This window comes from Pan paniscus, chromosome 3, assembly GCF_029289425.2.
Source record: "Pan paniscus chromosome 3, NHGRI_mPanPan1-v2.0_pri, whole genome shotgun sequence".
Classification (NCBI taxonomy): Eukaryota; Metazoa; Chordata; class Mammalia; order Primates; family Hominidae; genus Pan; species Pan paniscus.
In genome coordinates, this window is record NC_073252.2 from 116,138,752 (window position 1) to 116,152,625 (window position 13,874).

The 13,874-nt window shown below is 35.8% G+C and overlaps 1 protein-coding gene across 3 annotated transcripts in view; it reads left to right on the forward strand.

Annotated features, from left to right (window-relative positions):
- Positions 1-13,874, forward strand: part of NDST3 (N-deacetylase and N-sulfotransferase 3) — a 229,737-nt gene that overhangs the window by 73,225 nt on the left and 142,638 nt on the right. For all 3 annotated transcript variants that reach the window (XM_024928682.4, XM_057302151.2, XM_024928683.4), the window contains exon 4: positions 7,595-7,749. In XM_024928682.4, coding sequence (XP_024784450.1) covers positions 7,595-7,749 — 155 coding nt within the window. The remainder of the gene's footprint in view (positions 1-7,594; positions 7,750-13,874) is intronic.

Consider the following 13,874-nt stretch of genomic DNA (forward strand, 5'->3'; position numbering starts at 1 on the left):
TTCTGAATTTCCCTATTAAATGTGAAAAGAAATCACTCTAAATATTGAGAATAATTAAAAAGTTTTTTCACAACCATAATTAAAATGAGTAAAGATATTTTGACTTGCCTCAGGATAGATGAACACAATTTCATGATTGAAAGCATTACTCTGTATTTTTAGATGTTAAAAAAACTGATTACATGTATTGGTATACTCATATAATGGAATACTCTGCAGTCATTAAAAAGAGATAATTTTAAATATAAACCATATAGAAAAAGCTCTCAAGAAACACTGAAAAATCAGTGTACAGTACAGTGATTAGAACATGCTCCCATTTGTATAAAAATACAGAAGATAAAAGCTATACAAAAGTCAAGGTATAGTACAGTGATTAGAATATGTTCCCATTTGTATAAAAATAAAAGAGGAGGTGAAATCTGTACAACTCTATGTATAGAACTCTTGTAGCTTAGAAAACTCAGTTACCAAGTAGTTAAGTAACTTGTGCCATGCAAGATGTCTTAAATAAGATAGAAAAGGCTGACCATTAAAGAAAAAAATGATAAACTGAATGACGCTAAAATTAAGTATTTTTTATATAAGGGCTATTAATACAAGTATAGGATATCTGTGGGAGAATTCATAATAAACTGATAGTAATAGGTAACTATGAATGTATTAGTCAGTTTTCATGCTGCTAATAAACACATACCTGAGACTGGGTAATTTATAAAGAAAAGAGGTTTAAAGGACTCACAGTTCCACATGGCTGGGGAGGCCTCACAATCATGGCGGAAGATGAAGGAAGAGCAAAGGGGTGTCTTACATGGCAGCAGGCAAGAGGGCTTGGTAACTTAATGCAGGGTAACTCCCATTTATAAAACCATAAAATCTCGTGAGACTTCTCATTCACTATCATGAGAACAGTATGGGGGAACCTCCCCCATGATTCAATTATCTCCAACCAGCCCCAGCCTTGACACATGGGGATTATTACAACTCAAGGTGAGATTTGGGTGGGGACACAGAGCCAAACCATATCAGTGAAGAAGAGAATTTGAGAATCAAACAAGAGAGATGAAAAGAAGAGTTACTTTTTACTAAATTTTTTCTGAGCCTTTGCATTTTATAACATATATGTGTGTTAGATCTAAATGATTAAACACATAAGTAATTTTTTAAAGTGATATCATATCTAAGCAAGTTTATCAGTTTTCTACAATTGCAAATGCTTTTCAAATTTTTCATTTGATAATATGAGCAAGAGTTACTTTGTATGTATTTGATGAGTACCTTCAAGGGTTTAATAAACATATCATGCTGAGAATTCTATCTATATACTACTAACATCAATATAATCTCTATATGCACATAAACAACATAAATAGTAATTTTATTTTTAGATAGAAGCATACTGTATTTCTAGAGTAAGTCAATTTCCATTTGTTTCCATGGAAGTTAGAGAGCCATGAGACTTGACTATAGTATTTTCCTATTGTAAAATTGTGTAATGAATACAATATGTATAATCATACAACTACATATAACTTTCACCTACCAATTTGAAAATTGTGTAGGTTTTAAGAATAACTTTAACATAAGAAGCTTGGAAGCTTTTATTCCCCTGAATTTCTTAGATCAATATATAAAATACACATTTTCTGTGATTATTTTAAATATTAACAACTGGGAACCTCATGATTATGTTTGACTTTGTTTTATGATTCAGTGAGTTGGTTCTTATTGTAACCTCAAAAATAAAAACATAATTAGATATCTATTTTAAATCTTTTGCTTACAGGAAAGTTCTTCTACCTTGGCAATAGATATGTGAAGTGAGAACTTTCTCTTTATGTGCAGAGGTTTAGTTCATCTTTCTAGTGAAGTTAGACTCATAGCATAACTAACTTTCACAATGGAGAGCTCCAAGAGCTTAAGGAAACAGAAGACTGCCCATAACCTCTTCCTAAACTTCTGAGTTAGGATATCCTAACTTCAGGATGATTATCTTAGATTCTTTGACATCCATTGAATAAAGGAAAATTATCATATGGATGAAAAACCACCATGGCAAAATTAGGGTGAAATATGTGGTGTGTTTAGGGGGAGAGGGAGAGAGTAGGAAGAGACATCACAGCAAAACCAGGACAGCCCAGATTTGCTCAAGAAATACAAGAAAACACTCCTGGCAACTCCATTATTTTTTTGCCCATCATTGAATACTGGGGAATGATGCTAGCCAATTCATGTCATTCCTTCTCATCTCTGCAAGGTTTGTCCTCTTTCTTTACTTGGGCACTTCCCACAGCTCATAATAAGAGTATCCTCTCCCTAAGTGAGAGAAAGTACAACACAGATGGAAACAGAGGCCAAGGTTTGAAAGGGTCTTGTTAGCTGTGTATAATATGAGAGTTTCCACAAAACTTAGCCAGGGTTGTCTAAGACCAGTTAAATCATTTTTTAGAGGGAAAAGATACAAAATTTAATATTTGATCTTTCAAAAATTAGATGGGATAAAAAGTAATTGAATTATATTGTCTTCCTTTCTAAATGAAGAAATTGCTATTCCTTTTTCTATAAAAAAATTCTATCCATTTTACTCAGTCTTGAAGGGAAAAAGAAAAGTGGCATTGTCATAACAGTAATACTTTATGTCAGAAGAGAGCTTTATCTTGTTTGATTTATTTTAATTTTTGAAGGGTATGTGCATTTATGTGAGAAATAAAGGGGTAAAACATAAAAATCATAGTTCCCTTTTAGTGCTTTGTTAAACACTTTTCATGTACTTTTTCACTGAATCCTAGAAGTTAAAGAATGTGTTAACTTGTTTTCTAGATAAGAACATAGAAACTTAAAGGCGCCCAAGGTCACATAGCTTGTGAAGTGTCAAAAAATAGTCTTAACTCATCCTTGACTAGGGAAGCTGAATGGCAAAAGATTCTCCTTATTTATAGATTTGTTAGCTTTTTATGTTTCCCCAAATCACTGAGATCCAGTAGTACCTGTACATTCTAATTATATTATAGAATAAATTAACAATGAGAAGAGCAATGTTATATTGAATGAATAAATGCTGATCTTATTTCTAGACTCAACGTTTGGCCAGTGAATGATAGTTAAGGGCCCTGAATTTGGAGTTGCTCAATCTGAGTTAGAACTCAGAATTTCAATTCAGGCTCTGTCTCAAACCTCTCAGTGAGATGGAACAAGTTACTTCACCTCTCCAAATGTCAATTCCCTTATCTGTAAAATGAAGTTAGCAGCAGCACTCACCTCATGAGGTTGTTTTGAGAATTAAGTGAAATGATGTTTGTAAAGTACTCAACACAGTGCTTGACATAACAACACAACATAAACTCTCAATCAATGATAATTTTAAATATAATATCAGAATAGCAAATACTACAGATAAAATAGTGTAGAGAAGTTATTTAAATAAATATATTAAAAAATAAATTATAGTTTGCAATAACTTCATAAGATTTCAGCATAGTTTTGTGATAAGTTAAGAAATGGCACTTAACACTGTAGAAAAGAGTTTGGAAATTTCTCAAAGAACTTAAAACAGAACTAATATTCAACCCAGCAATGCCATTATTGGATATTATCATATATCCAAAGAAAGAAAATCATTATACCAAAAAGACACATGTACTCACATGTTCACTACAGCACTATTCACACTAGCAAAGACATGGAATAAACCTAGGTGTCCATCAATGGTGGATTGGATGAAAAAAATCTGATACATGTACTCCATGGAATACTACACAGCCATTAAAAAAGGAATGAAATCATGTCCTTTGCAGCAACATGGATGCAGCTGGAGGCCATTATCCTAAGTAAATCGATGCAAGAGCAGAAAACCAAATACCACATGTTCTCATTTATAAGTGAGAACTAAACATCGAGTACTCATAGTCATAGAGATGGCAACAGTAGACACTGGGGACTAATGGCAGAGAGGGCAGGAGAAGAGTAAAGGTTGAAAAACTACCTGTTGTGTACTATGCTCACTATCTGAGTGATAGGATCTTTCATATCCCAAACCTCAGCATCATGCAATATGCCCAGGTAACAAACCTGCATGTCCCCCCGAATCTAAAATAAAAGTTGAAAATAAAATAAAATACATATAATCTGCATCTTCCCAGAAAAAGGAAATGGCACTTAGAATTGAGGAATTTGACTTCTTGTTCTTCTTTCTTCCTCCAGTTCTGACAAAGGTGGGCAAAGTGGGGAAGCAAAGAGTGGGCAAGAGGCCACGACAGTCCAACCAAATGTAATTAACCCATAGTTAATTACACTTCAACTAATTTTTAATCATGATTTTTTTTTTTTTTTGAGATGGAGTCTCACTCTGTCGCCCAGGCTGGAGTGTAGCGACGCCATCTTAGCTCACTGCAAGCTCTGCCTCCCGGGTTAACGCCATTCTCCTGCCTCAGCCTCCTGAGTAGCTGGGACTACAGGTGCCCGCCACCACGCCCGGCAAAATTTTTTTTGTATTTTTAGTAGAGATGGGATTTCACCATCCCATCTGAACTGAGATAAATATGTCAGAAGGCAGATATCATTTGTCTAACTCTTGCATGATTCAAATATATGAATATTTTAGTCACAGATTTCACCATGATATTCAGGAAAGGACAACAAATGCCTGAGCTATCTTTTTAGCCAGGATGGTCTTGATCTCCTGACCTCTTGATCTGCCCGCCTCAGCCTCCCAAAGTGCTGGGATTACAGGCATGAGCCACCATGCCCGGCCCATAATTTTTAAAGTAATAAGCAACAGACATTTGTTTTCAATGCAATTCTAATGTAAAACATTCTCAAAGTAGGATTAAAAGAAATCAGATAAGACAAATCTATAAAGAGAAGACATAAAATTGTGCCTAATATGAACTGAGATAAATATGTCAGAAGGCAGATATCATTTGTCTAACTCTTGCATGATTCAAATATATGAATATTTTAGTCACAGATTTCACCATGATATTCAGGAAAGGACAACAAATGCCTGAGCTATCTTTTCAAAGAACCCTGAGATCTGCTGCTCTGTTCTGATAAATAATATTTGAGCAGAGGCCAACTAAAAAAACATGAATAAAGGGAAGATGACAGGAAAGCTGCAAGGAAAGATAAGAATTATAGGCAACAGGGAATAGAGCTTAAAAGCAGTGGGAGAGGAGACTTCTCATAAACTAGGGAATATCAGCTCACTGACATTGCAGGGTATGTGGAAATCAGGAATGAGTTGATTTCTGGGAAACTCCAAGAGACTCTGCTTGCTCTCAATGTGAGAAAATAAAATGGCAACAAATAACTGACACTAATACAGTGTCCTGGAGACTACAAAATGTTAAGCAACAGGGGAGTATCTTGGTTAGAAGCAGAGATGTTTAAATGCAGGGAAACTAAATGACATCATTCTTATGTCAAGCAAAACGTGTTTAAGATCACCAGTCACACCTACAAAATGCTTCTTTACAAAGGTCACCTTATTTATCACCTCGAATTTAGAAGGACCCAAGAACCTGCTATGCTTGGGATCATCAGAGTTTCTAAACCCCTGAATCCATCTTCCTATTTTTCTTGCCTTTCTCACTATGAAGCTTCCCTGAGCCATAAGATAACCACTCAGAAGCGCCAAGAATGCTGGTGACTCATTCATTAATCAGGCCAATGAGTTAATATAATGATTTGGTCAGTTGTTGAACATAATGTCACCTCTGCCACATAGCACCTGTGAAAACTACCTTCTCCTTTCATGTAGTATTATAATGAGGAAAAAAAAACTCAAGGAGCCATGCAAGGAAACACAAGAAGAACAGAAGTAGGAAATACAGGAGGAAAAGAAAGGGGTATTATAAGTTACCCAATATTGCCAGAATTATGTATACACTAACTCCCCCCAAAAATAAAATAGGTACTGCTGTCCATCTCTTTACCTACATGAATACAGACATTAAAGAGGTCATGTGACTTGGCCACACAACTCAAATATGTTGGAACCTAAAAATAAACTAAAACCTTCTGACTCCAAAGGCTACACTTGTTCTACTATACAATGGTAACATAAGTGTATATGAAGAAGAAAAAAATAAAGAAAATAAAACATTAGATTTAAATATGTAATCTTTGTACGTAGTGGAGAGGAAGTTCCTTCATATCAGTAGAGTACTTAAGCATGTGAAAGTGAAACTGAAGACTGCCCTTGTTGAATGATTATGCTATTCCACTCACTCTATAGCACTTAATCTTTGTTTCTTCTGTATACATTTGAATGACCATGAAATCTCATAGTATGCCTTTATCTCTAGTAAAGGTTTTCAATGCCCACCAAATCACAGGACCTGATTCTTTTCCTGCCAATAGGCTCTGCCTCCCTTCTTTGGGAAACTGAATGAACAATGTTAACAGGAACTGGGTTTAGTTGACTGGTCCAGGGTAGCAGTCCATTCTCCATCTTTAGCCTGTAGGGCTCTAATAAAACAAATCACATCAGAGCTGCCATTGAAAATATGGGAGGAGATTTTTCTCCACACAAAAAGGACATCATAGGAAGAACCCACTACTCAGGGAGCTTATTGGATTCAATGTTGTGGCTAAAATTCAAGTGTGGCTGCATAATTTTGTAATGACTAGTATTATGATATTCCAGGACAGTAGTGAGCACCTTATACTGCTCTTATTTTATGCTATAGTAAAGAAGATATGCCTAGGGAAGTACAAAAAGGACTCTTAGCCCCTTCAAATAAGGTAAAAGAACAGTGAAATTTCCCACAGTCAACTGAACTGCAGGCCAAGGAAAATGGGAGGAAATAAAATGAGTTCAAGTATGAAACCACCGAGAAACAACAACAGGGCTGACCCTTAAGGAAAAAAGAGTTTCATGATGCAAAATCTTCTTCCAACAACTTGAGAGAAAGGACAAGCATATGGAACACAAGTGTACCACCAAGGAGCAGCTTGGATTGTTTTGATAGTGGTGACCATGATTTCACCACTTCACAACTTCTGTCCATCACCTTCACCCTTTCTTCTTTTTTATCCTTCAGTTTTCCCTAATTTTCTCAACAACGATTTCCACATTTCCTTCTTTTCTCTTTCTTATGTGTCAGTTTTCACCAAATACTGAGTAACTTCTTCCCAGACCTAAGAAGGAACCTGAATAAAAGAATTATTTTGTTGTATACACAGCCCATGTCACAATGACCTACTACTACTGAGGCTGTGACACATATTCCTTGCTCATATTTCCTCAATTACATTTCCTACTTATCCCCCATTCTCTCCAGACTATAAATTGCACAAAAATGCTGAAAGTTGAGTTCTAATATCCTTGGGAATGGTTATATATTTCCATCTTGCAGTGATTTCACATCCATGTCTCATGTTTAATAACATTTAAGAGTTTTACATGGTCTCTGATTATTTCCTGATTAACAGATTTTCCTTGATACATTTGGGTTTAAAGCCTTATACGTAAAACAGAATAAATGATGGCTTCTAAATACATATATGAGAAAAGATTAAATAGATAAGTAGATTGATTGATCATAGATCAGTGTAACTGGAATTAATTGGATAATATTTTCCCCCCCTAAAGGAACTGAAGAGGAAGATGAAGGAGATGACTGTCTGTTGGGGTCTGTGGATGAGTTCTGGTGGTTTCCTCACATGTGGAGCCATATGCAGCCCCACCTCTTCCACAATGAGTCATCTTTGGTGGAGCAGATGATTCTCAACAAAAAATTTGCCTTAGTAAGTAACTCACTTTGTTGCATTGAAGTAGTGTACACTGATTGGAGAAATGAAAAGATTCTTACATTGTGGCATAGTTGCGCTTTTCAGTGGCTTTTCCATATGATCATTTGGAATATTTTGGTATTGCCGCCTTTCAGTATGTGGCTCTTGAGTTTGTATTGAGTGCTCACCACTATGCTTAATGTTTTGAAGGATCTAATTTGAGAGGGACCTCACAAAATACAAGATTTATTATGACATTATGGTCAGAGCACCTAAGACATGGCTCCTGTCCAGAAGGAGTTTCCTGCTGCACTGAGAAGGCAGAAATATGCATGTTAAACAATTCCCCAACAAAATGAAATACTTTTTCAAGACCTAATGACAAACCTTACAGCCACAAAACCCACAGTTCAAAGAAATAAGTATCACTGGGAGTAGCCCAAGATGGATTCTTCTGGAAATGAGATTTTAGATACGTCCTGAAATAAGAATAAATCTTGGGGATCAGGATTAACTGAAATGAAATGAGGCTGAGGGAAAAGAGCAGGTAGGAGACCATAATGACCGTATGAGGTAATAAAGACTCAATCTAAACAGTTAAAAGCATTGCAAACATATATGCTGTATGGATGGAACATTTGTTTGGCTGAAGCAAGGTACACCATGTAATACTGAAGGGTTTATATTCAGGACAGGGAAATTTATAGTAAAAGTTTAAATAAGCACATTATGAAGAAAAATGTGCTTGTGATCAGAGAGAGTACCGAGGTACACTTACATGGAATGGTTTTCTACACCAACTGTTAGAACTAAGAAGTTTCAGTTGGTTCTCACAGTACCTTACTCAAATATATACAAGACAAGGTTAGAATGTATACACTATATTTTTTTTCTTGAGGATATACAAGACCAAATACTTTATGGTGGCATCAGGGGCCCATATTTGTCTTTTAGCTTCAATCTACTCCCCCAAATAAACAAATAGCTTCAGGTGCACCTTTGCCACATATTGATATTTTGTCAAGAAAGCAAGAATAGTGCTCCTCCACGCTGATATTGTGAAAATGTTTTGATGGTATATGCAAACTGCTGTGAGAAGGAGAGTCATCTTTTTTCCTAAAAAAATAAACAAATAATAAGCAGCATGTAAAATTGGTAAAACGGCCCCAGAATTTGTAACAGAAAGTGCTAAAACTCCTATCTCAAAACAGCAGACATTAATTCTGTCATTTTCAGAAATCTAGACTGTTGATATTGACAATGTTAATCACTAATAAATTATGTGGGGAAAAAATTACTTTGTGGTTTACTTCTAAATCTGTTGAGAAAAAGAGAAAGGGATTTGTGAGAGACGAAAATACGTAAATACACTAAAGTAAAGCACCAGTAAAAGATAAGATACTGAGAAGTGAGGAGTGAAATTGTTGTTGTTGTTGTTGCTGTTTTGATAGCTTTCCAAAAATAATGTACCAAAGCAGCTTTGATAAAAGACATGTCATTCACTGTTATATCTGCTGAAACTAGAATAGTATCTAGAAATTACTTGAGCGAATCAATGAATGCCAATATTATGTTTATGTTTAAAACATTTGCAGATATTTGGAAGTACATACCCTAAGAATATACTTAGGCTGGGTGCAGTGGCTCATGCCTGTAATCCCAGCACTTTGGGAGGCCGAGGTGGGCGGATCACGAGGTCAGGAGATCGAGACCATCCTGGCTAACATGGTGAAACCCTGTCTCTACTAAAAAATACAAACAATTAGCCGGGTGTGGTGGCGGGCGCCTGTAGTCCCAGCTACTCAGGAAGCTGAGGCAGGAGAATGGTACGAACCCAGGAGGTGGAGCTTGCAGTGAGCTGAGATTGCACCACTGCACTCCAGCCTGGGCGACACAGCCAGACTCCCTCTTAAAAAAAGAAAAAAAAAAAAGAATATACTTAATACATATGCTAGAACAGGCATGCACAGGAGTTACATGCATTTTTTAGAAGTCCCAACTAAAAAGTATCATGCATAAAAGAATAATTCAAAAACAATATCTGGTCATTCTTAACCACCTAAGTGTTAAGCAAAGCAGATTTCTTAGAAGCGTCATTCCTAACTACATGTTGGCAATTCAAATTATTGTTTTTGAAGCAGAAGAGAGTAGTTGTAATAGATCTTCAGAAATAAGAACAAATATATTATTTAGTGTTTAATCAAATCCAGGACAAGTAGAATTTATTTTGTTGCAAGAGGATAGATATGAAAAAAGACTGAATCCAGAACCAGTCCCTCCCCAGCCATAACAATATGAAAGAGCACATATAAATAAGGCATTTGGGAACAGCAATTAGCATATAACACTCAATAGATGGCAGCTGCTGTTTTTATCATTATATCTAGTATCATAAAATTGCCATCTTTAATTTTTGCCTAGGCTCCTGAGGTGTTTGGACTGACAGGTAAGAGGGACAAAAATCCTTAAGTTTAAAAGTTTACTTTGTATTGGGGTGGCATTTGTTTAATGTGAATTTTACCCAATTTCTAAATATGTGTTAACTCTTTTACTTTCCATTAAGCATTAGGGTTACAAAACTGCATTGTTTCTGACTTTAAAGATATAATAAGAAAAGATCAAGGGTTTCCAATTTTAACATATTTTTATTATTTCTTTTAATTCTCAAAATTAACCCGGAATTGTAGGTCTATTTATTTTCCCATTATAGATGAAGCAACTGAGAATCAGAGAAATGCAGTGACTTATTCATGATTATAAAACTCACTAGCAGTATAATTAAGATCAGAAATCTTAATGCTGCATAAATTGCAGTGTTAGGTCTTCTAATGTGGCATAAAGTGTGCCCCCCCGCCCCGAGGCTTCCTCCCTAGCCTCCCAACCCAATTCACAGGTGTGAATCAAGATTTCTTTTCTGCTGGTAATCCAAGGGAATATCTGGTTATGCTGGTAATATAAAGGAAATGGAGAACTTGAGGTGGAACTCACAGGGCAACTTTTCCCTCGGATTCCCTGAAGTTCCCTAATATAGGCAGAGTCTCTAAAATGTTGGAGGGGGTCGAAGGGGTAGGGGAGACAAAAAGCTAAATCTGAGGAAATTTCCACTTGACCAAATATCACTTCTCATGTATAGTTACAGAATCCACTTTAATTCAATGAAAAGTACTCTGGAGAAAATTCTACTTCAACTCACTAGATGGAACAAGCAAATGTTTAACCTGTGCTAATATGGCATTTCTAAATTGGGTTATATCCTGCTCTTCTCCACCAGCTTGGAGGCTCTTGATTTTAAAATGAGTGTTGGTATTTCCCAATGAAAAAAGTGAAAAAACATGCAAAGAAGCAGTGGGCTGTCTTGGGAGCAAATAGGTGTTCAAACAAGAATGGAGGTCATGGATGCAATATTCAAATGGGTAATTGCGTTAGAGGACATTTAAAGTACTCTTCCAGCTAAGAGAATTTCCGAGACTGTGATCTAAAACTTTTGGGTTTCGGCCTTTGCTATCATCATTTACAGTCACATAGCTGCTGTTTTCATTGAGTTTTAACAAATACATCTTATCTATTATCCTTTTGCACAATGTGGACACATCTGACTCACAAACAAATTTGATGTCTATTTTAATTTGTCTTTGAAAGCTCTAACAGTTTATTATGAAAGGTCAAGTAAATCCTTTAAGCAAACTTGCATTTGATGATTACACCCATCAGGAAATGCAGCTTTAGAGGTTGAATGGAAAAAATTTTTAGTTACCAAATATAGGATAATTCAGGGGTTAAACTGCAATTTCAACAGGGGATTTTTTTTTTTTGAAAGGTACAAATTCTGAGACAAAGATTAAATGTATCATTAATAATGACCTACCATAAAATTTAAAATATCAACTGTACAGTGTGTAAAATAGAATAACATATCATTAGAAAGGTAAAATAGTATTCTAGTTAAACCTCAAAAAAGTCTTCAATAGTATATACTCTCAATTGAAGAACTGTATCTAAATTTTGGAAAATGGTGGTGGTTAAATTTTTAATGATAAAATAGTTAATAGATATTTCTATCATAGAACTCTGCCAATATCAGATGATACTTAATGCTTTTACAGACAATACTATTAAAAGTAGTAGTAGTAGAACAATGTTCCTGATAACATAAAATCTTACTGAAGATTGAACTTCTAATTGTATCATCATCATTCTTTTAAATGGTGTCCTTTTTGCCTCTCTTTTCCAAGTGCAGCAGAACCTGTTAATTTACATTAGCTGGAATGTCTATTGTCAATTATAAAACTTTTTAGATTAGTGAGCATGTTAACTTTTCCAATATGGAAATAAAGATTATAGTATCAAAATGTAATTTAAAATATATTGAAAGACTTGCTGGCTTAAGGAATATATGATGATCTTTTAATTAGTTTGCTTGCCAGCTAGAGAATGAATGAATACTACCACTTTTATTTCAGTGATGCACTTTATAAAAAGGCATATGAGATTTTCCTTTTATTGACATTGAACACAAAGTATAATTCTAGGTGTCCTAATAGAGAATTCCAGTCAGGTTGCAAAGAGTCCACTCAGCTGGTAGGCCACTTTAGAGTAATTCAAGCAGCACAGTTTAGAAAGACATTGGCCATTGTTCAGAGCAAAATGACCAATATGATGAAGTCTATAATTTACTTCATAAAATGAATAGCTGAAGGAAATTCAAGAAGGCAAGAGGTAAAAGAGAAGACTAAGGGATATATTATCAGGGCTACTATTCAACTAAGAGTACTGGTATGGCCATGCCAGTTATTACAATGTTGAAATGTGACAATACTTTACCCCTATCCTGCTACCACATCAGATTCTTCCCCAAGGTGTCCCAAATCTCCCCCATTACTCAGGAACTAAAGGGGCCTGGCCCAGAAAGAGTCTCCAGCACCGATCTCCAGCTGTCCAGCTGGCAGCAGTTCTGATTGGTCAGTGGCATGGCATGCTGGTTGGTAGATATTTTTCGTTATCATTCCAGAAGATAATCAGTCAGTCTTAAGATTTAGAAGAGACTAGAATCAGTATATTTATAAGGAAAGGTATGGAAGTCATATAGATTTAAGAAGTAGAGTTCTTCTAATCTAGATAAGTTATGTATAGAGAATGGTGCTTGACATCTAGCAGGTAGTAGATGTTTGCTAAATAAAAATAAAAGTAAACATTTCTTCTAGCTCTTAAGATTCTATCATTACTGTATTAAAATGTAGGTTTTATTATTATACAGGTATGATGAGTCCAGTAGATCAGGAGACGACTGCCATTGAAAAGATTAGTTTGTTATTCACAGTTACCAAGAGAGGGAGTGTGCCATGGATGCAGGGCCACAAGGGGAAGCACCAGGGTTGCTCAGGAGGCAGAGGGAGCAGGGGGGAAATGTGGGCAAGAGCCTTTACTGTGGTTTCTGCGGGAAAGGTAAGGCAAGACAGGGTAAGCAGGCTCAGGATTGGCTACTTTGAATAATTTCAGTATGCTCTGAGGTGTAAGAGCTGTCTTTAGTCATCTAATACTTGGATCTGGGGTGATTAGATCAAAGAGATAGTTGCTCAACATATGAGAGTCTGATAAAGGAAGCAGAGGAGGGTAGGAGCTCTGAATTGCTTGATTTACATTTGAGAGTGCTCTCAGGGTGGTGTTTGCTATCTCTTGGAATTTGACTAGCCTGAGAACAGCAATCTCTCCAGGGTCAGCAAGGCCCAGATATCAAAGCATCAGAAATACAGAAAATAAAGAGGCATGATGCTTTCTCCCGGTTATGTATCTTGAAGCAATTCCACAGGTTTTCAAAGCCCCTCATCATCCCAGCTGTCATATTCATACAATTTCTAATTTGTAATTCTTATATCCCCCAATCTGAACATTATTGTCCACTGATGTGGTGTTATCAAAGCAGAAAATGGTAAAATATTTTTTCTTTCATATGCACTTTACTTCTATTAATGTAGCCAAAGATCACATTACATTTTTACACCATCATATCACACCTGTGTCTGCCCGACCCTCTGTCCATGAGCCGTTTATTAAACCTTCAAGTATTTATTTTTATCCAGTTGATTTTTTAAACTAAATGCTAGCCTTGGAATTACAATTGTCCCTTTAATATTCCATATTTG